Genomic DNA, 21,385 nt, shown 5'->3' with positions numbered 1-21,385 from the left:
GTACTGCGAGTTGAGCGATGGCAAACTGCAAAAATCGTATGCTGACTCAAGCCGCTCGGGTTTTGTACCATCGGTATTTGATTTTTTTGAGTCATTAAGTGTTTTTCTTCGCGACATTACCGACGATAGACTCATTGTTACGTGTATACACTCTATCCACCTGTCTTTGGCTTTGCAGTAGCTCAATAATACAATATTCTGTATATAGACAGGCTTTTTCATCACCTAGTTATTTGCTAAGGCGATTGTTCTAGTTGACACTATGCCTTTTCCTTCTGCCGTGGTTAACGGCGGCAGTAGGCCAGGGTCTGCTGCAAGTCAGCGAAGCTGTAACTACAAAAATGGCCTGACCAGTAGCCAAACATTAGATGGCACAAGCTGGGTTATTCAGAAGTTTGGTGGAACCAGCGTGGGAAAATTTCCTATTCAGATTGTCGACAACATTGTTGGGTATGTCACTTTTTTCAAGTTATTCTATTTTTTGGCTAACATCAATGCTGTAGTGCATACGCGAAACACTGTAGAGTAGCAATTGTCTGCTCGGCGCGCAGTACTGATACCAAGGCTGAAGGCACAACCAATCGGTAATAATTCGTTGCCTCGACTATTCGGCTCTCATTACTGACATTTAATCTAATAAGGCTACTACACGCAGCTGACCATGCGCTCAAGAAGGGCTCGAACCAACATGTCGACGTCGTCAATGTCATTCGTGAAGATCACATTTCCGTCTCTCGCAAGCTTATCAAAGATCAATTCATATTAGAAGATCTCGAAAATAAGATCAATCAGGAATGTGATCTACTGGCACGATTCCTAGGTGCCGCCCAGATCATCGATGAAATTAGCCCCCGTACAAAAGACAGCATTATAGGCGCTGGTGAGAAGCTGAGCTGTTTGTTTATGGCCTCGCTTCTGAATGACCGCGGCGTTCCCGCTCAATATGTCAATCTTGACAATATCATACCCATCGGGTACAACACAAAGAACGGAATTGACCAATCATTTTACGACCATATTGCTGCAGCGCTGGGAAAGAAAATTGAAGAATGCGAAGACAAGGTTCCCGTTATTACCGGCTATTTTGGTGTCGTCCCTGGCGGCTTACTGGAAGCCATCGGCCGTGGCTATACCGATCTCTGCGCAGCATTGGCAGCAGTTGGTGTCAATGCTGACGAGCTGCAAGTATGGAAAGAAGTAGATGGTATTTTTACAGCTGACCCTCGGAAAGTGCCGACTGCTCGACTAATTCCCATGATCACCCCTGACGAGGCCGCCGAATTGACATATTACGGCTCGGAAGTTATCCACCCTTTCACGATGGAACAGGTTATTCGAGCTCATATCCCTATTCGCATTAAGAATGTGGAAAATCCTTCGGGCGACGGAACAGTTATTTTTCCTGACAACATCTCGCGCAAGGGCGACGTTACTCCTCCTCATCCTCCCACTGCGCTCGAGCGCATATCCTCTGGCTTCTTCCACGCAAAGAAGAAAGAGCCAACAGCTGTTACTACTAAACAGAATATATCTGTTCTTAATGTGCACTCAAATAAGCGTTTCCATTCGCATGGCTTCATGGCTGAAATTTTCGGTATCTTGCACAAGCATGAGATTGTCGTTGACCTCATCTCCACATCAGAAGTCCACGTTTCCATGGCGCTTCATTCAGAAATGCGCGATCAAGATCTTTATTCAGCCGTGGAAGAGATCAAGCGTCTCGGCACTGTTGACGTCATCCGTAGCATGACTATTGTTAGTCTTGTCGGAAAACAGATGAAGCAATTGGTCGGGATCGCAGGTCGCATGTTTTCCACTCTTGCCGAAGCCGATATAAATATTGAAATGATCAGCCAGGGTGCTAGCGAGATAAATATTTCTTGTGTCATCCAGGAAAAAGATTCTCTTAAAGCGCTAAATGTGCTTCATCAAAAACTTCTATGTCAGCCCTCTGTACCAGATCTATTAGACAGCAGACCGTATCTACTTAATTAAACGACCTTTTTGAGAAGAAATTCTGTTTTTATGTTTGTTTTACTACATGTTTTGGAAACCTGTGCATAAGAGTCTTCACAAGAACTGCTGAATTGGGATGGTGCCGTATGGTGCAACACTCTGATTAATTTCCTGGGTGTTTTTATTCAGATATTTTTGTATTTTTGATCAATATTTTTGGTGTGATGTTGGGGCGTGTCACAAAAGTTATATCCTGTAATAAATAATTAGATTAATATGATTGTCTTCGAATTTCTTTTTGATTTTGATTGTCTTCTATCTTCTGTAATAATAAATTGTATTATGTAATGGAACCTCTATGTCCCAAGTTACCCTGCTTAGAATTTTTTTTTCTTAGTGCAGGAAGGATACTACTACACTTCTAAAACACCGCAACTACTAAACACGTTTGCGATCAAGTACACGAAGTAAGCGCAAAAAAACGCTGTAAGAAATGGCACCGAAACAAAGACAACGGAAACCAGGAAACGGCCTCCCCCGTGGCCAAAAGCCAATGGTGAAAGCGCGTCCTGAGTCTGACAAAGTAGCAGCAAACGCCATGGCATCTCATATTCGCCCCGTTGGACAGAAAGATGGCTTAACACGGAAAGTACGGAAGCAAGTGAAGACTCATGGGCCGATGGGTAATATACGTGTTGATAAAAAGGCTCAACTTGCTAAGAATAGATCGGTGAAAAAGGCTAAAGACTTGTTGAAGAGTGGAAAGAATCTGGCAGAGGAAATGCAGTTGAATACTGCTCTTAAACCTGCTGGAATTGTGCATAGACGGGGAAAGAAGGGTAAAGTGTTTGCAGATGATAAAGATTCTATGCAAAAAGTTCTGACAATTGTCACTGCTCGTATGGATCAAGTTCACGCCACGAAGATCGAAAGAGCTAAAGAGCTGGAAGCGGTTAGAGAAGCCAAGCGAAAGGAGATCGAGAAGAGGGAACAGGCGAAGATCGATAAACTCGAGCAAAAAAAAAGAGATATCAAGAAAGCTAAGCGAAAAGGCAAAGGTGGAGATGATGAAGTTGTCTTTAGTGCTCTGAGCAAAGAGTCGAGCTCTAAAGGAGGCAAGCGGAGGGTCAGATTTGCTGACGACTAAATAAGGTTGCTTATTCATTTTTATCATTTTAATGGGAAGAAGAAATTATTGCGGCGTTTGGGAATTAAAGAAGGCTTTTTTGTATGGTTGAAAATCAAACTTTGCGCATATCAGATCTCTTCGTGTATTATTATCAAAACTTGATCTACACGATATCTTATTTCATTGTTAATGATTTGTAGCTGTCATCATGATTACATTCCTGCTCTCACAGCTTAGCCTTGACCGGCTTTTCCGAACTAAATAATTCTGCCATGTCATCCAAGGCATTGCCAATTTGCTTAGCCATTCCAGGAGAGTCTTTCTTCTTCGAGACGACGTTAAACTGAAAGTCATGCTTGTTTATCATGTATGCAATGCCATATCCCTCATCTGTAACCTGTGACCAGCCATAAGCATTAAAATACTCACTACTTAGCTGGGATGTGCTCATTATCCAAGTCGAACTGAATCCAAAAGTAGGATCCGTGAAAAACGCAGGCAAAGGCTTCGACTTGTCCACTAGGTTCTTCAGACCAAAGAAGTGTCGGTCACAGCCAAAGCCAGCAGTAGCGCTATTAATATAAGCAACGTGAGCGGTCAAGGCCGCTCTTCCAAGCTTGATTTTTGTAGAAGCATCAACAGACGCATCATCCATAGCCTTTACAAATGCAAATGCTTCAGGCGTGCATGATCTGCATACTTCTGTTCGTCCAAGCTGATATTGACGTGTTGTAGCTGACTCGTAAGTTGGACGCACGTATCCATACTTTCTATAGTATGCAAGCTGGAAAGAGAGCTGAACCCAGGCGTCAGGTGAAGCCTTGAATTGCTTCACCTGCTCTTTACCGTAATTTTTATAAGCATTGACGTCAAGCTCATGTAATGCAATCACTTCAGTGAATGCCTTCTTTGCGGCCTCAATATCAGCAATGAGGGTGTCGTTGATAGCAAATTCGAGTTCTTGAGGAGGCGCCAAGTCGCGGGAGGATGATGCAGAACTACCATGATCAACCTTGTTGTTGACTAAAACATCGCAAACATAGTCATTCATCGTGCAGGTTGGCGTGCCATCCATCATTGAATGTTCTCCCATGAAACCAGAAACTTTGTTATCGCAAACAATAAACTGACACGGCTTGTCGTAAAATCTATTTTGGCCATCTCCATGCCAAAACTGGTGAGCACGCTCGGTATAACTCTCAGGAGCAGCGTCATCGAGAGCGATAACAAACGAAGAACTCTCTAATTTCTCTAGTAGAGCTTTGTTTTCGGGTCCGGCAGAGATCAGGTGCTTACGGTACACGACACAATCGTCACGGTTGGCGGACGAAAGAGAGCCAACAGCGGGTCCAAGCCCCTTTGCATCAGCGTCCTTGATGATCTTTTCGAACTGGGACTCCAACTCAGCAGTCGAAAGCTGTTTACCGTCAACCTCATGAGGAAGAATATAGATTCTGTTTTTGCGGAGTACAGCAATGGTCTGATGCTCTGGATTTTCAGGGGAAAATTTAACTGAATAGTCTTCACCAGGAGCAGCTACTCGACTTGCGTTGAACATCCACTTGAATGAGTCCATGCACATTGGCCGCTTTCTCATGTAATCAGGCTCGAGTTGTTTGGTATCAACCAAAGTCTTAAATGACAGTACGGCTGTAGAGATAGCAGCAGCTTTAGCCTCTGGAGTTGCGTAGCGCTTATCGTCTTTGTGACCGTAGAAGTACGAGACGTAGGGGACAACAGGATCACGGTAGGCCATGTACGCCGCCGAGTTCCACCAGTCGTACACCCAGTTCTTCACTTTAGGGTCACTGGCCTTAGCAATTAGTTTCTTCTGTAGTTCTGGTCCTTCACCTGAAGACGAAATGAACTTTTTCACAACTTCGGTAGTGTGCTCGAATTGATCTGGCGGAACCAAATGGCTGACTGACTTTAGATACCGCAGGGCGCTTTGCTCGAGAGTAGGGACAGGAAGCTTGGGCAGCGACTCCTGGAATCGGAGCATCTTGCCAGCAGATAAATCTTCTACATAAACATTTTCTTGTGGTTTGGATGCAGATGCTGCAGAGGCGTTGAGAGCAAGTCTTGAGGTGGTGAAGGACCTAGATACGGTTTGCGTCTTCGTCATCTGAAGCCAATTAAGTTAGTGGAACACATGTCATCAAGAGGGCCGAGAACCAGATATGCGAGACGTACGTTTGATAGCTGACGATTTCCCGCAGATCTTGACAGCACGCGCAACATGAGATGAGGAGAGGGTGAGTGAAATGAGAGAGGAGTGTGTGGAGTAGATTAGGGAGCGGAGGAGCAGCGGGAGGTTATAAGTATTGCACGTGCAAGCGGGGATCTCCAGACTGCGACGGTGCGCTCGCCCGAGTTTCACCGCCGCGCGCCCGAGGCTTCCCGTGGAAGACAACTTCTAAGAAATATTTAGGATTTCGCGGCAGACTTCGGATTACTCCTCTGCTATTGAGTCTTTCAAAATCACTTGTGTTTGTTTGCAGTTGCTGAGCAGCAAACAGAGGCCCTCATCGCACTAGCCCCACCGAATTTCAAGCCGCGCGGGGTGGGGTGCCGAGGGCCTCTGCTTGCACTGCTGTCTTCGGACCGAGGCTTGCTGCTCTGCTGCCCGGACCGAGCACTGCACTCTTTCTTAGTACCTCCAGATGCCCGAACAGTGGTACTCTAGTCTGTGTTCTGAAGCATCACATCTAACTGTTACGGAGGCTCGTATGTCAGCTATAAACCGTAGGTTAAAAGCTTGCCACCGGACGCGATTATGATTGTCTGCCAGGTTTAAAGCCTTATAGAAAATATACTCATACAACCTGCCCAAGCCGCCTCCACAAATCTTACACACACACACATATATATATATAAATAGGAGCATTAATCATATTTTAAGCATATACAGAAAACACCTCCGGCAGTCCATTAAAATCCAGCTCGGCAATTCCAAATTCTTCCTTCTTCACCTGCTGCTTGACATGAGCTTTAGGACCTTCACATCCACCCAATCTATCCGCATCATGAATTTTCATATGACGAACAAACTGGTCATGCCGTAGAAACTCCTTCTGACAGCCCTCAACCTCACACTTGAAGCGCTTATCAGCCCTGTGGATCTTCATATGTTTAGCCAAATTCGACGACTCTGAAAAACTGCGCCCGCAGTCTGGCCATTTACATTTCAAAGGCTTTTCGCCAGTGTGCGTTCGTAAATGGACCGACAAGGCAGTACTTGCCGCAAACCTTTTTCCGCATGCTTTGCATATATACGGTTTTTCACCCGAATGCACGCGCATGTGTTGCGCCAGGACTACATGCTCTGAGAATTTGCGCTCACATACAGAGCATGTGAATGGTCTATCATGCGTATGAATCTGCAGATGGCGAACAATTTTCTGACGCTGTGAGAATGGGCGCATGAGACGCTCGCAACCTTGCCAAAGACATGTATACTCCTGCTTCCGCGAGCCTACATGATCAGCAATAATGTGTTCTGAGAGATCGTGCGTTGAATCAAATATTTTGTCGCAATTGTTTCCATCGGGTGATACCCACAGACATTTATGCTCCAAATCCAACATTTGGTCGCTATCCGATGACTGGTGATGAGTGTAATCGTGAGAGTGACTTCTATGGCCATGATTATGCCAGTGAGACTGGTGGCAATAGTTACGTAAGTTATCAATAGGTGCCGCATGCTGAATAGTAGATCCTGCGTGTTCGTGAGTATGATGAGAAGTGACAAGGTCGGCGGTCACAGCTCTATAATGACACGAGTTCCATTCACATTGGTGAGGGGCTACGCGCATCTGACTCACTAAATGTGCACCAGTACTTGGAGGAGTACCTGCTGGGGCAGAGCAGTATGACCAGTGACAGTCGGTTATTGGATTGATAGTAGAGTTTGAGTGGTGGCTATGCGATATAGGCAGAGCAGATGTAGACTCAAAGCTAGGAACATGCGTATTTTTAATGTGACTTAGCAACGCATCCAGTTCTGTTGTTGTGACACCACACGAGTCCCATTGACACGATAATGTTGCACTTGTGTTCAGTTGCTGTTGCTGTTGCTGCTCGTCGTGCCTCCTTTGCGCCTCACGTAGCCTTTGTTGTTCGAGTTGTTCTTCTAACTGCTGCTGCTGTTCTTGTCGTTGCTTCTGAGCAGCGCTTTGTAGGCGCTGATGATCCAAAAATGAAATATGTGATGTTCGCAAATGCGTGTCCAATTCTGCTGTAGATGTAAAAGAGAAAGCGCAGTCGTCACCCCAGTGACACACTTTACTATCTGGATCATAGTTGTGGCGGCACTGTAAATTTGTGGGCTTCTTTTGACTAACTTCGGTATGCTGGTGATGATTGTGCGCCAGCTGATCGCAAAAGGACAACTCTTTACTGCTGGGAGTCGTTGATACAGGGCTGGCAGTAGACGAAGATACAGATGAGCCAGACGTGCTATAGCAATCAGGTCCACACCTATCTTCAGATGAATCACAATCAACACAAGTCGCCGTCCCAGCATCGTCAATACAATCTGGCCTTGCGCAAAACATCATATCGCAATGAGAGTCAACACAAATGGGACCGTCAGTATGCGTCGCGATAGGGGCTGGATGTTCAACAGGGACACTTTTTGCAGCAGTAGCAAGACGACACTTTGCTGTCACGGCATGCGGTGATGATGGTGGAATCAATGCACAGTAGTCCTCTGGGCACCTGAAAGAGTCAAAGCAGCAGCAGCACTCCTTACAGATGTCGCCGTTACTATCTTGAGTCAAGGCAAGCCCACAATCCGCGCAGTCAGCAGCGGATGGTGAACTGCAGTGAGAAGGCGGCTGGGTACAGCAGATGTCCTCAGAGTAGTCCGCCACAGGCAGACGTTTATTTGTGTAGCCAGTCATAGAGTAAGGAAGATGGTATAAGAAGAAGAGTTCGCAGAGACAGACTAGCGAATAAGGCTCTGCTGGCAAATGAAAGAAAGGATGGAGGACAAGAGCTCTAGGAATACGTGGCTGCAATGGCGGCAGGTCGCACACGCTTTTATGTAAAAAAAACTTCGCTATTTAGACACTCGACCGGTAAATTTGCTGGAGTAGTGAGAAAGGTGCATCGATATGGTTCAAGAGCTGGCGGATAGCAAGCGTAGTTGGCTTTTTTGACGGAGAGGCTTTCTAGTCTGCCATCTGCCGCGAGCTGTATGATACAGAAAACTTAAATAGCTCTCTGCTTTCCACGCAACGCACTGCACCCCACTCACAATACGGCCTAAATCTAGCTAAATAGTAACAGTATGAAGAATTCTACGATATACTACATATGCGCTGTTGCTGGACAATATTGCCTTGTGCAGACGGGTGGGGGGCCCAAAGTCATCGCGCGGCTTTCAGTATCTGCTTGACGCACCTTGGTGGTCAAAATATAATATCCGCAATTTAAGTACTTCATTCGGATCTTGCGCCGCGGCCGTCTGACTACGCTGCGATATGTAATTCATCCAGCTCCAGCTCTGGCAACAATTACTTATAACTAAGAACAATCAATTAACAGAACAAATCAGCCAGAAAATGCATATGTGTATATATTTTGTGTAATGCCCTGAAACTCCGCAATCAAACTGCAAATATCAATTCTATAAAATGTTACCGTTGACCACCCTAAAAAACCAATAAAGCAAAACAAAACCAACAGCTTTTTTTGTGCCATGAAGTAGTTCTATCCCAGAGTCACCATTTTTAAACCTTATGCAAACATGAACATAATTGAAATCAAAATCAAAGTCAAAACAAAAATCAGAATAAATCAAATCAAATCAAAGTCAGAAAAAAAGTCATAATCTGAGAATCGTGCACACACATGGCTCTATATATGCTAGTCTGCTATTTTGTTAGCTCTATTCCATCGCAGTATCAAAATTGCGCTTCTTTTGCACAATCTGACATATATCCTTTGTCATCGACGATATAGAATTGAGCACTTCGAGAATCTGTTCATCGCGTCGTCGTTGGCCCTCCATTAGCTGTTTGTAAATCGTCATAAACTCCTGTAACACCTGTGTTGGCTGTGCTTGAGACGCAGAATATACTGGCAACTGATAATGTAACTGCTGCGGCAACAGCACCTGTGCATCTTGCTGTGATGTACTCTCTGAGCACACGGATGCAAGATCATCATGTTGCATGTATTGCAGGCCATCCTGAATGTTGTATGGAAAATCGGCCTGTAACTTTTCATCAGGAACAGAAATAGCATTATGCGCATTGTTATTGACTCGGCGTCTCTTCGCCGCCATTATATCTTCATTAGTTAAATTCTGCAACGGCAAAGATTCTCCCATATTCTGGGAATGATATGTCATCCTCAACTGCGAGTCAGCTAACGATGGCTCATCCTGAAACTCCATTTCGTGATCAAAACCGCTGCGTTGCTGTTGCCTTACGGGACTTTGACGTCCTTGACTCTGGATCGATGACTGCTGCTGCTGATGCATATCCTGTGACAACATTATATTCTGCGACTGCAAAATATGCTGCCGTTGTTGGTGAATAGTCGATTTGCTCCTGGCCAATTGAACCCGTTGAGCATATTGAGGTGATAAAAAAGTATTCTCATAATTCAAGCTCTGATGCTGTGCCTGCTTCCTATATGAAGACGGTTGGTAAGGCGACAGGGGAACAGAGTTCCGACTATCAATTGCAGTCATTGCAGGGGACATTGGAACATTTCGTGAGCTATTTGATAATCCCATAGGCGCGGAGGCTGTTCTCACATGCAGAGACCCCTTGTCGCTATTATGCTTCTGCGGGCTAGCTGAAAAATTTTGCAACAGAGATAGATCAGATAAGTCTAGCGAAACTGGCGTCACCGGAATGCGCGGACTTCCAGACGTCGAAGATGAAGAAGTTGAAAGAAGAATGCTTTTTTGCGCATCGATCAGTGACACTACCGGTTCAATCGCTTGATACACTGCAAAAGAGATCGGAGTCTGCACAAATAAAATGTTAGTCTGTGAAAAAAAAAAAAAAAAAGAAACATCGTGATAACTTCTCACCATGCTTTTGGTAAGATATTTCCGCTGCTCCTTAACTCGCATATCCCACCAGTTCGTACCACAAGGTGCATTCTCAATTCGACCCATTTGAAATTCTTTGATTCGCCGATAGGTTATAGTCAGAAAGCCGAACTTTTCGTGCAGCGATTTTGGCGTACGGTGAGGATTGACCGCATGCTTAACAAACTCCGCATGTACCCTGTCAAACAACTCCTCGGAGGTTTCACTTTTTTCAGAGGCTGCTCGTCCGTGAGACGGAAAGAGGTGGTCTGAAGGTGTAGATGCTAAAACAGCGGTTTTTCTTGCAGCCATTGCCTCGTGCTTACACCTCGTATAAGCATCAATTAGTACCATGATGTCTGCATCAGTCCATACACGGCTAGTGACAGCAATCTCAGACACGCGAAACTTAGCAAGATAGCCAATGGTGTCTGGTAGCAATCCGCTGGTTTGCAGATCAGACGGAGGCGCAGTCTGGCCGCTGCCGGAGGAATTCTCGTCGAGAGCCATCCTTTGCTGAGGATCTTGCAGCGCAGCATCCATTGAGTCTTTTCGGGGGTCAGAAACTAGAGTGTCCGAGGGGAACAGCCTGTACTAGACAAAGACGTCGAGCGGGGGAAGGTAGCTCGAGACGGCGAGTTCGCAATTTTGCGTTTGCGGTACGAATCCCTGTATAATTACAGTACTAACCCCGCTTCACTCACACTTATCGCGGGGCCGACTTGAGCCGACTTCCGCCTCAGTCTGGCGATTACGAGATAAGAACTGATAGCTTTCTGGATGGCGAAGACAGGAACCCCCAGCCACCGAGAGCGAGACGAGGCAAGTCCTGCTTATGGTTTTTTTTTCCTCACTCTACATTCCCATTTGTATCCTCAAAAGCTGACATATATCAAAATTTACCGGATTCCCTTCTGTCCTGGGCCTAAGCTTTTACCAGGCGCGGGCGGCGCCGGCGCGCGTTGATTGCTCGAGCGGCGTTCGCAGAAATAAACTAGAAAACTCCCGTTATCATCATATTTATACGCTCTCTCTCCGCAACACCTCACTTTTGTTTGATACTCTCTCAGTTTACTCCCAGCGCACGCTGAAATGTCTGTCGAAACCATTGGCTGGTCTATTCCCGAGTGGGTCGCTGCTCAACGCGCCTCAACTCCCGAAGAAGGACTTGCTCGCATTATTGCTCAGGTCAAGACTTTCAAGACTGACGATGTCGCTTTCATCACCATCGCCTCGGAGAAGGTCCTCAAGGCTCAGTGGGAGCAACTACAGGCTATTCCCAACGCTAAAGATCTTCCCCTCTATGGTGTTCCCTTCGCTCCCAAGGACAACATTGACGTTGCTGGCATGCCTACTACAGTCGCCTGCCCGGCTTTCAAGTACGAGCCCACCGAGGACGCTGTCATCATCAAAACCGTCAAAGCAGCTGGTGCAATTCCAATTTGCAAGACCAACCTTGACCAGTTTGCTACCGGTCTTGTTGGTACTCGCTCGCCGTACGGAGCGGTCCCCTCCGCTTTCAATGACGAATATTGCTCCGGAGGATCTTCCTCGGGCTCCGCTAACGTTGTTGCTCGTGGTCTTGCTGCCTTCTCGTTCGGTACCGATACCGCTGGTTCCGGTAGAGTGCCCGCCATGCACAACAACTTGGTTGGTTTAAAACCGTCGCGTGGTGCATTCTCTGCTACTGGTGTTGTTCCGGCCTGTCGCGAGCTTGATTGCGTGTCCGTCTTTGCGCAAACTCTTCCTGAAGCAAAGACAGTTTTTGACATTGCCGCCAAGTACGATCCAGTCGACTCTTATTCTCGTCCTCTGCCTACCCCTATGGCCGCTTCGTTCGGTCCCAAGCCTCGTCTTGCTATTCCTGACGTTCCCCTTTGGTTCGACGATGTTCAGAATGCTCCTCTTTGGGAAAAGGCTCTCGAGGAATACCGTGCAGCGGGCGTTGAGCTCGTTCCTATGAGCTTTGACCCTATGTACAGACTCGGAAAGTGCCTGTACGAGGGACCCTGGGTTGCTGAGCGCTATACCGTCGTTCGCAAACTCATCGAGTCTGACCCCGATGCTATGGACCCCACCGTCCGTTCCATCATTGCTCTTGCCAACAAGTTTTCTGCTGCTGACCAGTTTGACTGGGAGCATCATCGCCGTGATTTAGTGCGCGAAATTGAGACCAAGTTTGCCGACTTTGACGGCTTCTTGGTACCCACAGCTCCCTTGTCACCCAAGATCAAGGAAGTTCAGGCTGATCCCATCGCTCGCAATGCCAAGCAGGGAACTTACACGAACTTTGTCAATTTCACGGACTTGGCAGCTCTTGCTGTGCCTGCCGGATTCCGCAAGGACGGAATGCCGTTTGGTGTCACCATCATTGGTCGCAAGCACACTGATTACGCTTTGCTTGAGATTGCCCAAAACGTGCTGTCCAAGAAGGCTCGCAAGATTGGAAACCTTAGCAAAGAGACCGTGGTTGGAAAATCGGATGTTGTTGTCTAATTCTATGCACACTTGAGTTGACTTTACATTTTCGGAGTGGCTGTACCATTATGATGATTGGTGTTGTTGCGGTGTAGAAACTTACAACGTACTCGCTTTCGGCATGCACGTGGGTGATGTTATATTACAGGATCTTGTATAAAAGCTATCTTTTTCAGTAATTTATTTCTTATTTACATACGCCTTCACACAAGCAGCTACCAGCTCTACACAAATATTTAGCATGCGTGAACATGAACTCTATCTTACTAAGAATATTCTGACAAAAATTGAACCATAAAAGCCTTTTGCAATCAGAATGCTTATATATATCATGGTTCAACTCGAACAGACAAGTCATGAATTGGCGGAGCCTGCGAAAATCCCCATCCTTTCACGGGCTGCTTTTTCGCATTCTGTCCAAATTCCTTGTCCCACTCACGAATCATATTAATCGAGCTCATATCATCACTAATCGATGAGCCTGTCTGTTTCAGTGCATGATCAAAATGTCTTCGCGCAAGGGTACGTGTCCAAGAAGCAGCATCCTCGGCAGAAACTTCACCATCATCGACCTTTTGCTTCAGTTCTTTAACTGCCTGAAGTGCTGCAGATACACAGACATTCTTAATATCCGATCCGGAAAAGAAGTTTGTTTCTTTGGCAAGCTTCTCGATAGTGATTGAATCGGCATCCAGCTTCTCGTCTTTGAGATGAACTCGGAAGATATCCTCCCGGTTCTTTTCAGTTGGTAAATCGACTAAAATTCGTCTCGGGAATCGTCTCAGAATTGCGTCATCCAAATCAAAAGGTCTGTTCGTAGCACCAATCAGCAACACCTTTTCACTTCGAACGCCATCCCATTCTGCCATAAACTGATTGATAGTATCTCTAGCTCGGCTAGAACTAGATAGCATATTGGACCTATTGGCAAGTAAAGCATCTACTTCATCTAAGAAGATAATGCAAGGGCTGAGTTTTTTTGCTAGAGAAAAAATTGCCTGGACATTCTTTTCCGCTTCGCCGACATATTTATCCAGAACATCACCAGGTCTAACTTCAAGAACACTGGTATGTCCCGCCTTAGCAAGCGCCTTCACCAAAAGTGTCTTACCAGTTCCTGGAGGCCCATATAACAATACTCCGGAAGTATGATGATTTGCGAGGACACCATAGCTGAATTCGTGCGGCATAGCAAGTGCAAGAGTTACAGTGTCATTAAGTGAATCTATAGTCGCGGGTGGGGTAATAACTGAGTCAAAATCCACTTTGATATCCTGTGGCTCCACAAACAACCTGAAGAGCGCCTTTTCGCGTTTGTTTAAAGTAGATTGGATAGCTGAAAGATTCGAAAAGTGCCTTTTGCGAGATTCAATGTGTTTGCTTAACGAATCTGTTGGACTGGTTGTTTCTATTGTGTCAGTCTGAGAATTCTCCGGAGTGATATTAGTTTCTTTAATAATCTCAGAGGAAGGAAACTCATCCAAATCGTCATGGGTGCTAAAATAAATATCTGAAGACACCAGCTCATCTGGGCTCAGTTTGAAAAGTTCAGAGTTAGCGGCCAGAGACCGATCTAACTCCTTTGAGCTTCGTACGAATGAAATTGCACGATCTAAAAGATCCATGTCAACCTTTTCAAGTTTCTCCTTAACCATTATACCCTTGATCACCGTAACTACTTTAAACAAAAGCATGGCAGAGGCAAGTCCTGATGACAAGTACTTCATTCCGCTAGAGGTGCTTTCAATTTCAGAGAATAGTTCATTCGGTATGCTCAATATTGAAGGGTAGTCCGAGTCAGTTTTCGTTAAAGGCACGCTTAAGAGTCGCTGAAGCTGTATATCAAGATAGCGCGAGTTAAGGTAGCGGATTTGCTTCAAATTCTCAATCTTGGCGTCTCGATTATAAGCGATTTTAGACAGTGGAAAGACTTGTTTCATCAATCTTGGTCCAGAGGCAATTGAAACAAGGTTCTCTTTTCCAAGAGCAATATATGCAGTTTGGTCATCAGTTACTTCGCCATCTTCTGATTTCCTCGTGATAGTGAATTGGATTGGCGATTCAGACGTCGAATTTTGTTCGTGCGCAGTTGCCACTAACAGAATCTTTTGGCCCTCGGCGCGCCGCAGCATTATCTGATTCTCAAGTTCACTCAAAAAGCTTTCTCCCAAGGCCGAATTCCCTATCGTAGTATAGTCTTTAAGCTGAATTATCAGAGGCTTATCCGTTGTAGCCTGTGATCTTCGATTATACTCTATGATGCGTTTTTGAAACGCAGAGGTCAAAATTGACTCTACCAAAGATGACATGTAATTGTACTCCAGAACTGATTCGTCTTCGCCTTCGCCTTCTTCGTTATTAGATGAGCTTTCATCATGTGAATGTTGCTCTGGGTTAGATAGAGAGTGCGAGTCGTCCATATAGTCAGTTGCTGCTGAACTGTCTGAGTTTCCTAATGAATCTTTCAGGTAGTCGAGATCGCGAAATTTATACGATACAGTCTCAGAAATAGCCCATGACATGTTTTCTATAATTCATATAGTAAGTATAATTCTTGCTGAGAAATTATAACCGTCTCACTACATACTCAACTTCTCAACGTCCTCACCCACTATATATTCGAGGTCGACGTCATCAATTCGTAGAAGATCAGCGTCAAGCTCCACAGAAAGTTTACTAACAACGGCATCAAGATATTGCATCGACTGGCCCTGTGATGCTGTTAAAAATATCTCATACCGATTAGACCAGGGAGTCGAAGTATTGACCAGAGTCGGCGATAACGCCAGACCTGAAGTTGCATAAGTCACGAGATTGGTCCAAATCCGGTCTTCTAGACTATATGTAGTTTCAGATAGAATTTTCTTTTGGTCTTCTTCCGATTCTAGATGTATTGTTAGTACATGACAGCGAAAGACCAAATGTCAAGGTGGCTTCGTACCTGATACAACAAGCTTAAAAATATCTCGAACATATAGTTTCTCCGCCTCTTGCTTGAGTTCCTCAGTTAAATGAATATTTTTCTTCCAAAAAATTTTTCTCAGTTCAGGCTGCGTCAGCAACGCATTTGGAGTAGTTGCGTCTTGCGGGGCAAACAGTGTGTCGGCATCTTGCCTCCCAAACTTGATGCTGTCAATCACAACTACCTCGTCTCCGCCTTCATCTGCAGTTCCTGCAGCTCTCTTGGACTCGTGTAACTTCTTTTCCGCCAGTACTTCAATTATTGGCATTTGTGATCCAAGATCCGACTCAGTCGTCGGGTGGGCCAGTTTGACTTCGTTGCGACGTCGACGGTCCGCATGAGACCTATTTGGTGATGTAGACGACGAAAATTCTCGAGCCGAATAATATGATGTCAACTTCTTCGGCCTTCTCGACAACAGCCTACTGTGATAAGGTCGAGCGGAAACTAATATGGTGCTTTGCAACACATTTCTGATACTCCGCGATTGTATCTTCAACATGCCTGCGGGTCAAGCCTGGGGACAGGCAGGTAGTGAGTGTACAATATAAGGTGTTGCAAATCCGATTACTACTATAGTCTGCTGTGCCTGTGATGTTACAATATCAGCATACGTCTTACCGATTTTGACAATCTCCAGCAACGCTCACCAAAATAAATCCTCACCGAGAATTAGTACGCATCCACTTTCTATACGACTTCTCACAGCACCTATCAGAAATGTCCGTAATTATTTCGTAGACGTCCTTAATCCGCGCTGGCGTGGGGTACTCGTCCGATTGGCCAGATTCTTAAGATATTTGATGGTCAAAGGCTGTGTAGTTGTAATGTGTATGACTGAATTCTTTTGGGAGTTCGCGCGCTCGGTCTAGGAAGTTTTTCACTAGATTACTAATCTGGCAGCGATAGCTTATTTGAACGACAAGAAAATCGTCGATCTTACAATTTAATTCAAACAATATTTACATATTATATAAGTGCTATACAGCATTATTTAAATGTAACTCAGAAACAATGCTGCCTTTTTTTCTACTACCACGCGTAGACGTTCCATATATATATATCACGTGACATGAACTACAGAATAAAATTACTCTCAGCTCTCATGTTCATACGCAATATCATCTTCACCTTCTTCCTGTTGACAACCATCACGTCCGCCCCTGACCGGACAAAAACACATACTCGTATTTGCAGTACTTTCACTGTGTGAATTTCATCCCACAGGGGCTTTCATATTACTACTCAGCCCTTTGTGATACACGCCCCGTCCCTTCCTCTCCCCCTCTCCCCCAAGTCCTAACAACTCATTTCCTTACGCACTCTTCGCTTTTTCTCGAATCAATTATACAGGCGACTTCAATCCATTATTTCCAGTCTGAAGTTTACCGTTCCAAATACTTGTTTTTGCCTCTAAATTGAATCCAAAACCGAAGCAAAGGAAAAGAAAACTGGTCCGTTATGGCAGACAACTCAGCGGTCGCATCCCTTTTGGCAGCTCTTAGTATGTGATCAATCCTCTTCTTGTGACCAAAATAAATGCTGACATCCGGATTTTAGCACAAAGAGCTCAACAACAACAGCAACAGCAACAGCCCTCTCAACCGTCAGCTCCCCAGCAAGCTTATCCAAATCTCCCCCAATTCGATCCGCGCCATTCGCCAAGTTTGTCACAATACGCAGCACCAGTCCAAACTGCCAATCTCGCAAATAGTCCATTGTTAGCCCAACTTGCCGCCGCCGGCCTTCCTTTACAAAATCAGGCAAACTTAAGTGCGAATCCCAATGCTGCTGCCGCACTAGCTTCTCTAGCAGCTGCCGCTGCCACAAATAATAACACTGTCCATGTCCCAGCGCCTTCAAACACAGGCTATTTAGACATAAATCAATTGAATAAGGCTGATCCTAGAGAAAGTTTGTCTATTGGAGAGTACTACGGCAAGGTACTTTCTCGAGATGGACGATCAGGTATGTACCCATCTTACGATCTACTCACGAAAAACGTATTCCATATTCATATTACTCATCTAGGCTCTTACGATGAACCAGATTATCGGGGCGATACAAGGAATAGATATCGTGATCGTGACTACGAAAGAGATAGAGATCGCGACCATAACCCTCGTGGACGTGAGCGCAGGCGGTCACCTACACCTCCCCGGTTACGAGCCAACGAAAGATGTCGAGAATTCAGCCCCGAGCGCGATCCCTCTCCAGGAGGTTCAACTTCTATCACTCTCGTCGTCAAAACACCATTTGTAGGACTGATCATCGGTCGCGGAGGCGAGACTCTGAAACGGATCGAACAAGAAACTGGCGCCCGGATACAATTTATCACAAACGGTAAAGAAGGCCCTGATCGGGTTTGCAATATTAGCGGGCGTGTCTTTGAAATCAATGCTGCAAAGCGAATAGTTATTGATATGATAGAGTCTGCTTTGCTGGACGGTCGAGGCCGACCACTACAAAATGGTACAGGGTCTAGATATCAATGAAGAGGAAATGGCTTTTTCTATGTACTGGTAGCAGTTACGAGTGCAATGTCACCTCTCTTTTTGTATGAAGAGAACCGATGCATGTTTATGTGCACTATTCCTAACTTTATCAACCTTATCAATTTTCTTTAATCTAAGCAAACATAAATTGAATCAAAAATACAAGTCGCCAGTAAGTTTTCATATAACAGCTTTTTTTTAAATGTTACAAAAGCATGCTCGTTCTGCGTCTAGAAGCGTAAATCCCATCCAATCATTGGACCCAAACGAGGTAAATTCTCCGCCACACTCTCGACATCCTTATCTCCACGTCCAGATAGACAAATGACAATGTCTTGATCAGAAGACATAGTCTTTGCAAGTTCAACCGCGCCATAAATGGCGTGAGAGGACTCAAGAGCAGGAATGATTCCCTCTAGTTCGCAGAGAAGTCTGAAGCCTTGGAGGGCCTGTGCATCAGTTGCGGCAATGAAGTCAGCCCGACCGGTGTCCTTCCACATTGAAAGCTCGGGTCCGACACCAGGGTAGTCGAGACCAGCTGAGACTGAATAGGTGTCACGAATCTGACCATCGGCATCCTGAATAACATAAGTTTTGTTGCCATGAAGAACACCAACCGAACCGGCAGAAATCGTGGCACTATGGCGGTCAGTATCGACACCATCGCCGCCAGCTTCAACACCCAGCAGTTTCACGGACTTGTCCTCGACAAAAGGATAAAACATGCCACTGCTGTTGCTGCCACCTCCGACACATGCAACCACGGCATCAGGAAGCTTGCCCTTGTATTCCTGCATCTGCTGTTTGGTCTCATTGCCGATGATGCTCTGGAAGGTACGCACAATGGTGGGGAAGGGGTGAGGGCCGATAGCAGATCCAATGACATAATGGGTAGTAGACAGGTTGGTCACCCAAGATCTCAACGCCTCGTTCACAGCGTCACGAAGAGTGCGAGTTCCAGCGTCAACGGCCACGACCGAAGCACCCAATAATTTCATGCGGAACACATTCAAGGCCTGTCGTCGCACGTCCTCTGCACCCATGTAGACTGTACACTTCATGCCAAACTTCGCAGCGATGGTGGCAGTGGCGACACCATGCTGACCGGCACCGGTCTCGGCAATGATCTCAGTCTTGCCAAGGCGGCGAGCGAGAAGAACTTGTCCAAGAGCATTGTTGATCTTGTGTGAACCGGTGTGGTTGAGATCCTCTCTCTTCAACCAGATGTTTGCACCACCAGCGTGTTTAGTGAGACGAGGAGCGAGGTGCATTTTTCCTGGCCGACCAATATAGGGGTAGTATGATCTGTACTCTTCCCAAAAAGAGGGATCATTGACAGCAGTCTCAAATACTTTCTCGAGTTCAACCAGACAGTCAAAAAGAGCCTCAGGGACGTATTGACCGCCAAATTCACCAAATCTGGCTGGAAAAGTGTGGGTCTTCTCCTCCTTGGCGACGATACCGTTCAAGAAATCAACTGCAAGCTTGGCTGACGGATCGGCATCGGTGACGACAGCAGTAGGGGAAACCTCCTTCTTTGAAAGGATACTAGCAGCAGCCTCCTGAGAGTCGGCAATGGGGCCTACTTCATGGGTGGTAGTCTCGACAATGCGTCCAGATATAGAAGAGCAGAACGCCTTGGTCTCTGCTAATATGTCTTTGGGATCAGTGACACCGCTGATAACAGTCACCAACCTGCTGCCGATAACAGCACCATCCGCAATGGCACCGACGGCTTTGAAGTGTTCGGGCGTCGAGATACCGAAACCGACAGCCAAAGGAGTATCTCCTGAATATTTTCTAACCCGAGCGCAAAGAGCCGGTAATTCTTCGCTCATCTGGGTTAAAGCGCCAGTAGTTCCCATTCTTGACACTACGTAGATGAAAGAATCGGCAATCTTGGAAAGAATTTCGAGACGAGAGTTGGTAGTGGAGGGTGCGACGAGAGGAATGTAGCTCATACTATAGATTCATAAAGTTAACACACACATACGACTACTATAAAAATTCAGCTAAGATCGGTATTACTCTTCTTTAGTGCAGATTTGACGGAATTTAATAGCTTCCTCGGGGGGGAAGTCCACAATGATGAATCCGGAAGCGCCAGCGGCTCTAGCGTCCTTGATGAACTGTTCTTCTCCGTAAATCATAATCGGGTTGTAATATCCCATAAGCACAACTGGGATAGTGACACCAGCGGCACGACCCTGACGAACCATGTCGATCGTCTGTCTGGTGGTAACTCCGTTCTCGAGAGCAATCTAGACATAATGTTAGTTTCTGGCTCTAGCTAGACCGCAGTGGGCGCCGGCGAGTGATAAAAAAGAGGTATAGTCGCCGCAAACCGAATACCAGGTAGGAAAACGAAGTCACCAAGAGATACATACAGTGTTGGATTTTTGAATGGTCGGTCCGTCGCCAATTGGGTCAGAAAATGGCATTCCCAACTCAATGACATCGACACCTCCAGCTTGCATGCCCAGCATGATGTCGACAGTACTCTCGGGCTTCGGAAAACCGGCGGTGACGAACGTAACAAACGCCGGGCGTCCTAGACAGCAAATAATCTCAATTAGAACAATTCATATGATACATTTTTGAGAACTAGTAATGCATACCGTCGGCCTTGCATTCAGCAAATCTCTGTTTCAAAAAGGCGCTCATGGTTATTAGATGCGCAAGTGGCGACGACGATTAATTTGTCCAGGTATTGAAATCCTAAAAGGCTCAAAAAATTAATATGCACGCTGAAAACAATGGGTCTAGTAAAAACAAATGAATACCCAGTAACTAAATTGGTAGCTGGTTGCTGAAGCAGAAAAATATTCTGGACGCGGGGGAGATGAGTTTTTGAGAGGCTCCATGAAAAGTTTCGTTTCTAGATGACTGACTTTTCTTTCTCACGAACCTGTCTTGCCCAGGTCCGCTGTAATTCAATTTTGCTTTACCACTACGAAAACATTAATTATCTCTTCACGTAAATCACAAAGTCTTTAAATCAAATCACTTGCTTTAGTTTATTTATTTCATCACTAAAGCATAGATTAACGGCTGCCTGAATTTCGGCATCACAAGATTAGCTGGCCCCCCACTTCTAAGAGGGGCGAATCGAGCCGCCTAGTTATCATTACTGCACGAAAAGCCTTGTCCATATCCATCATCCAACATAGCAGCGACAGTACATTCAGCAATTAATTGTGAATTTTAATATTACTCATTAGCCAAGAAATGATCTGCAAAGCTGATCTATCATGTTGTAAAACCGGACAACTATCTACATCTGGTTTGCTCAAGCCTTTTACAGGAGTCAAGTG

The 21,385-nt window shown here is 45.6% G+C and overlaps 9 protein-coding genes across 9 annotated transcripts; 4 read left to right on the top strand and 5 right to left on the bottom strand.

The window, feature by feature from the left end:
• Nucleotides 1–98: 98 nt before the first annotated feature.
• On the top strand, nucleotides 99–2,264 carry V2V93DRAFT_334167 (Aspartate/glutamate/uridylate kinase). The gene is made up of 3 exons (XM_066907699.1): nucleotides 99–450; nucleotides 504–584; nucleotides 642–2,264. Exons 1-3 carry the CDS (start codon nucleotides 263–265, stop codon nucleotides 1,993–1,995), a joined length of 1,623 nt encoding a protein of 540 aa, XP_066766559.1. The 5' UTR covers nucleotides 99–262; the 3' UTR covers nucleotides 1,996–2,264.
• A 122-nt stretch (nucleotides 2,265–2,386) lies between these two features.
• On the top strand, nucleotides 2,387–3,481 carry V2V93DRAFT_367665 (uncharacterized protein). The gene has a single exon (XM_066909630.1). It carries the CDS (start codon nucleotides 2,450–2,452, stop codon nucleotides 3,101–3,103), a length of 654 nt encoding a protein of 217 aa, XP_066766558.1. The 5' UTR covers nucleotides 2,387–2,449; the 3' UTR covers nucleotides 3,104–3,481.
• Nucleotides 3,190–5,451, bottom strand: V2V93DRAFT_334165 (acyltransferase ChoActase/COT/CPT). Its single transcript, XM_066907698.1, has 2 exons — nucleotides 5,279–5,451; nucleotides 3,190–5,210 (listed from the first exon to the last, which is right to left on the bottom strand). The coding sequence occupies exons 1-2, from the start codon at nucleotides 5,324–5,326 to the stop codon at nucleotides 3,312–3,314; spliced, it is 1,947 nt and encodes a 648-aa protein (XP_066766557.1). The 5' UTR covers nucleotides 5,327–5,451; the 3' UTR covers nucleotides 3,190–3,311.
• Nucleotides 5,452–5,776: 325 nt separating this feature from the next.
• Nucleotides 5,777–8,369, bottom strand: V2V93DRAFT_367663 (uncharacterized protein). The gene has a single exon (XM_066909629.1). It carries the CDS (start codon nucleotides 7,987–7,989, stop codon nucleotides 5,983–5,985), a length of 2,007 nt encoding a protein of 668 aa, XP_066766556.1. The 5' UTR covers nucleotides 7,990–8,369; the 3' UTR covers nucleotides 5,777–5,982.
• Nucleotides 8,370–8,622: 253 nt separating this feature from the next.
• V2V93DRAFT_367662 (uncharacterized protein) lies at nucleotides 8,623–10,750 on the bottom strand. Its single transcript, XM_066909628.1, has 2 exons — nucleotides 10,137–10,750; nucleotides 8,623–10,070 (listed from the first exon to the last, which is right to left on the bottom strand). Exons 1-2 carry the CDS (start codon nucleotides 10,677–10,679, stop codon nucleotides 8,979–8,981), a joined length of 1,635 nt encoding a protein of 544 aa, XP_066766555.1. The 5' UTR covers nucleotides 10,680–10,750; the 3' UTR covers nucleotides 8,623–8,978.
• An 8-nt stretch (nucleotides 10,751–10,758) lies between these two features.
• V2V93DRAFT_195233 (amidase signature domain-containing protein) lies at nucleotides 10,759–12,787 on the top strand. Its single transcript, XM_066906981.1, has one exon. It carries the CDS (start codon nucleotides 11,229–11,231, stop codon nucleotides 12,630–12,632), a length of 1,404 nt encoding a protein of 467 aa, XP_066766554.1. The 5' UTR covers nucleotides 10,759–11,228; the 3' UTR covers nucleotides 12,633–12,787.
• V2V93DRAFT_195243 (uncharacterized protein) lies at nucleotides 12,788–16,514 on the bottom strand. The gene is made up of 4 exons (XM_066906982.1): nucleotides 16,227–16,514; nucleotides 15,556–16,165; nucleotides 15,202–15,498; nucleotides 12,788–15,141 (listed from the first exon to the last, which is right to left on the bottom strand). The coding sequence occupies exons 2-4, from the start codon at nucleotides 16,076–16,078 to the stop codon at nucleotides 12,944–12,946; spliced, it is 3,018 nt and encodes a 1,005-aa protein (XP_066766553.1). The 5' UTR covers nucleotides 16,079–16,165; nucleotides 16,227–16,514; the 3' UTR covers nucleotides 12,788–12,943.
• Nucleotides 16,515–16,706: 192 nt separating this feature from the next.
• On the top strand, nucleotides 16,707–18,244 carry V2V93DRAFT_367657 (uncharacterized protein). The gene is made up of 3 exons (XM_066909627.1): nucleotides 16,707–17,080; nucleotides 17,137–17,544; nucleotides 17,608–18,244. Exons 1-3 carry the CDS (start codon nucleotides 17,038–17,040, stop codon nucleotides 18,069–18,071), a joined length of 915 nt encoding a protein of 304 aa, XP_066766552.1. The 5' UTR covers nucleotides 16,707–17,037; the 3' UTR covers nucleotides 18,072–18,244.
• On the bottom strand, nucleotides 18,187–21,019 carry V2V93DRAFT_195178 (tryptophan synthase beta subunit-like PLP-dependent enzyme). Its single transcript, XM_066906980.1, has 4 exons — nucleotides 20,690–21,019; nucleotides 20,459–20,622; nucleotides 20,100–20,332; nucleotides 18,187–20,033 (listed from the first exon to the last, which is right to left on the bottom strand). The coding sequence occupies exons 1-4, from the start codon at nucleotides 20,733–20,735 to the stop codon at nucleotides 18,302–18,304; spliced, it is 2,175 nt and encodes a 724-aa protein (XP_066766551.1). The 5' UTR covers nucleotides 20,736–21,019; the 3' UTR covers nucleotides 18,187–18,301.
• Between the last annotated feature and the right edge of the window lie 366 nt (nucleotides 21,020–21,385).

Source organism: Kockiozyma suomiensis, assembly GCF_038497685.1.
Source record: "Kockiozyma suomiensis strain NRRL Y-17356 unplaced genomic scaffold V2V93scaffold_5, whole genome shotgun sequence".
NCBI lineage: Eukaryota > Fungi > Ascomycota > Lipomycetes > Lipomycetales > Lipomycetaceae > Kockiozyma > Kockiozyma suomiensis.
The sequence above is the reverse complement of the archived record's forward strand: the minus strand, read 5'-3'. Positions and strand labels throughout refer to the sequence as shown.

Excerpts from the sequence above, each read along its gene's own strand:
- V2V93DRAFT_334167 (XM_066907699.1), top strand. The coding sequence starts at position 263 with ATGCCTTTTCCTTCTGCCGTGGTTAACGGCGGCAGTAGGCCAGGGTCT. Across the intron at positions 451-503 it reads ATTGTCGACAACATTGTTGG|TGCATACGCGAAACACTGTA; the intron begins GTATGTCACTTT and ends TCAATGCTGTAG. Across the intron at positions 585-641 it reads GCTGAAGGCACAACCAATCG|GCTACTACACGCAGCTGACC; the intron begins GTAATAATTCGT and ends TAATCTAATAAG.
- V2V93DRAFT_367665 (XM_066909630.1), top strand. The coding sequence starts at position 2,450 with ATGGCACCGAAACAAAGACAACGGAAACCAGGAAACGGCCTCCCCCGT.
- V2V93DRAFT_334165 (XM_066907698.1), bottom strand. The coding sequence starts at position 5,326 with ATGTTGCGCGTGCTGTCAAGATCTGCGGGAAATCGTCAGCTATCAAAC. Across the intron at positions 5,211-5,278 it reads GAAATCGTCAGCTATCAAAC|ATGACGAAGACGCAAACCGT; the intron begins GTACGTCTCGCA and ends AATTGGCTTCAG.
- V2V93DRAFT_367663 (XM_066909629.1), bottom strand. The coding sequence starts at position 7,989 with ATGACTGGCTACACAAATAAACGTCTGCCTGTGGCGGACTACTCTGAG.
- V2V93DRAFT_367662 (XM_066909628.1), bottom strand. The coding sequence starts at position 10,679 with ATGGATGCTGCGCTGCAAGATCCTCAGCAAAGGATGGCTCTCGACGAG. Across the intron at positions 10,071-10,136 it reads AATATCTTACCAAAAGCATG|ACTCCGATCTCTTTTGCAGT; the intron begins GTGAGAAGTTAT and ends TTATTTGTGCAG.
- V2V93DRAFT_195233 (XM_066906981.1), top strand. The coding sequence starts at position 11,229 with ATGTCTGTCGAAACCATTGGCTGGTCTATTCCCGAGTGGGTCGCTGCT.
- V2V93DRAFT_195243 (XM_066906982.1), bottom strand. The coding sequence starts at position 16,078 with ATGTTGAAGATACAATCGCGGAGTATCAGAAATGTGTTGCAAAGCACC. Across the intron at positions 15,499-15,555 it reads TTTTAAGCTTGTTGTATCAG|AATCGGAAGAAGACCAAAAG; the intron begins GTACGAAGCCAC and ends CAATACATCTAG. Across the intron at positions 15,142-15,201 it reads TGAGGACGTTGAGAAGTTGA|AAAACATGTCATGGGCTATT; the intron begins GTATGTAGTGAG and ends TATGAATTATAG.
- V2V93DRAFT_367657 (XM_066909627.1), top strand. The coding sequence starts at position 17,038 with ATGGCAGACAACTCAGCGGTCGCATCCCTTTTGGCAGCTCTTA. Across the intron at positions 17,081-17,136 it reads ATCCCTTTTGGCAGCTCTTA|CACAAAGAGCTCAACAACAA; the intron begins GTATGTGATCAA and ends TCCGGATTTTAG. Across the intron at positions 17,545-17,607 it reads TTCTCGAGATGGACGATCAG|GCTCTTACGATGAACCAGAT; the intron begins GTATGTACCCAT and ends TTACTCATCTAG.
- V2V93DRAFT_195178 (XM_066906980.1), bottom strand. The coding sequence starts at position 20,735 with ATGAGCGCCTTTTTGAAACAGAGATTTGCTGAATGCAAGGCCGACG. Across the intron at positions 20,623-20,689 it reads TGCTGAATGCAAGGCCGACG|GACGCCCGGCGTTTGTTACG; the intron begins GTATGCATTACT and ends TTTGCTGTCTAG. Across the intron at positions 20,333-20,458 it reads CCATTCAAAAATCCAACACT|ATTGCTCTCGAGAACGGAGT; the intron begins GTATGTATCTCT and ends CATTATGTCTAG.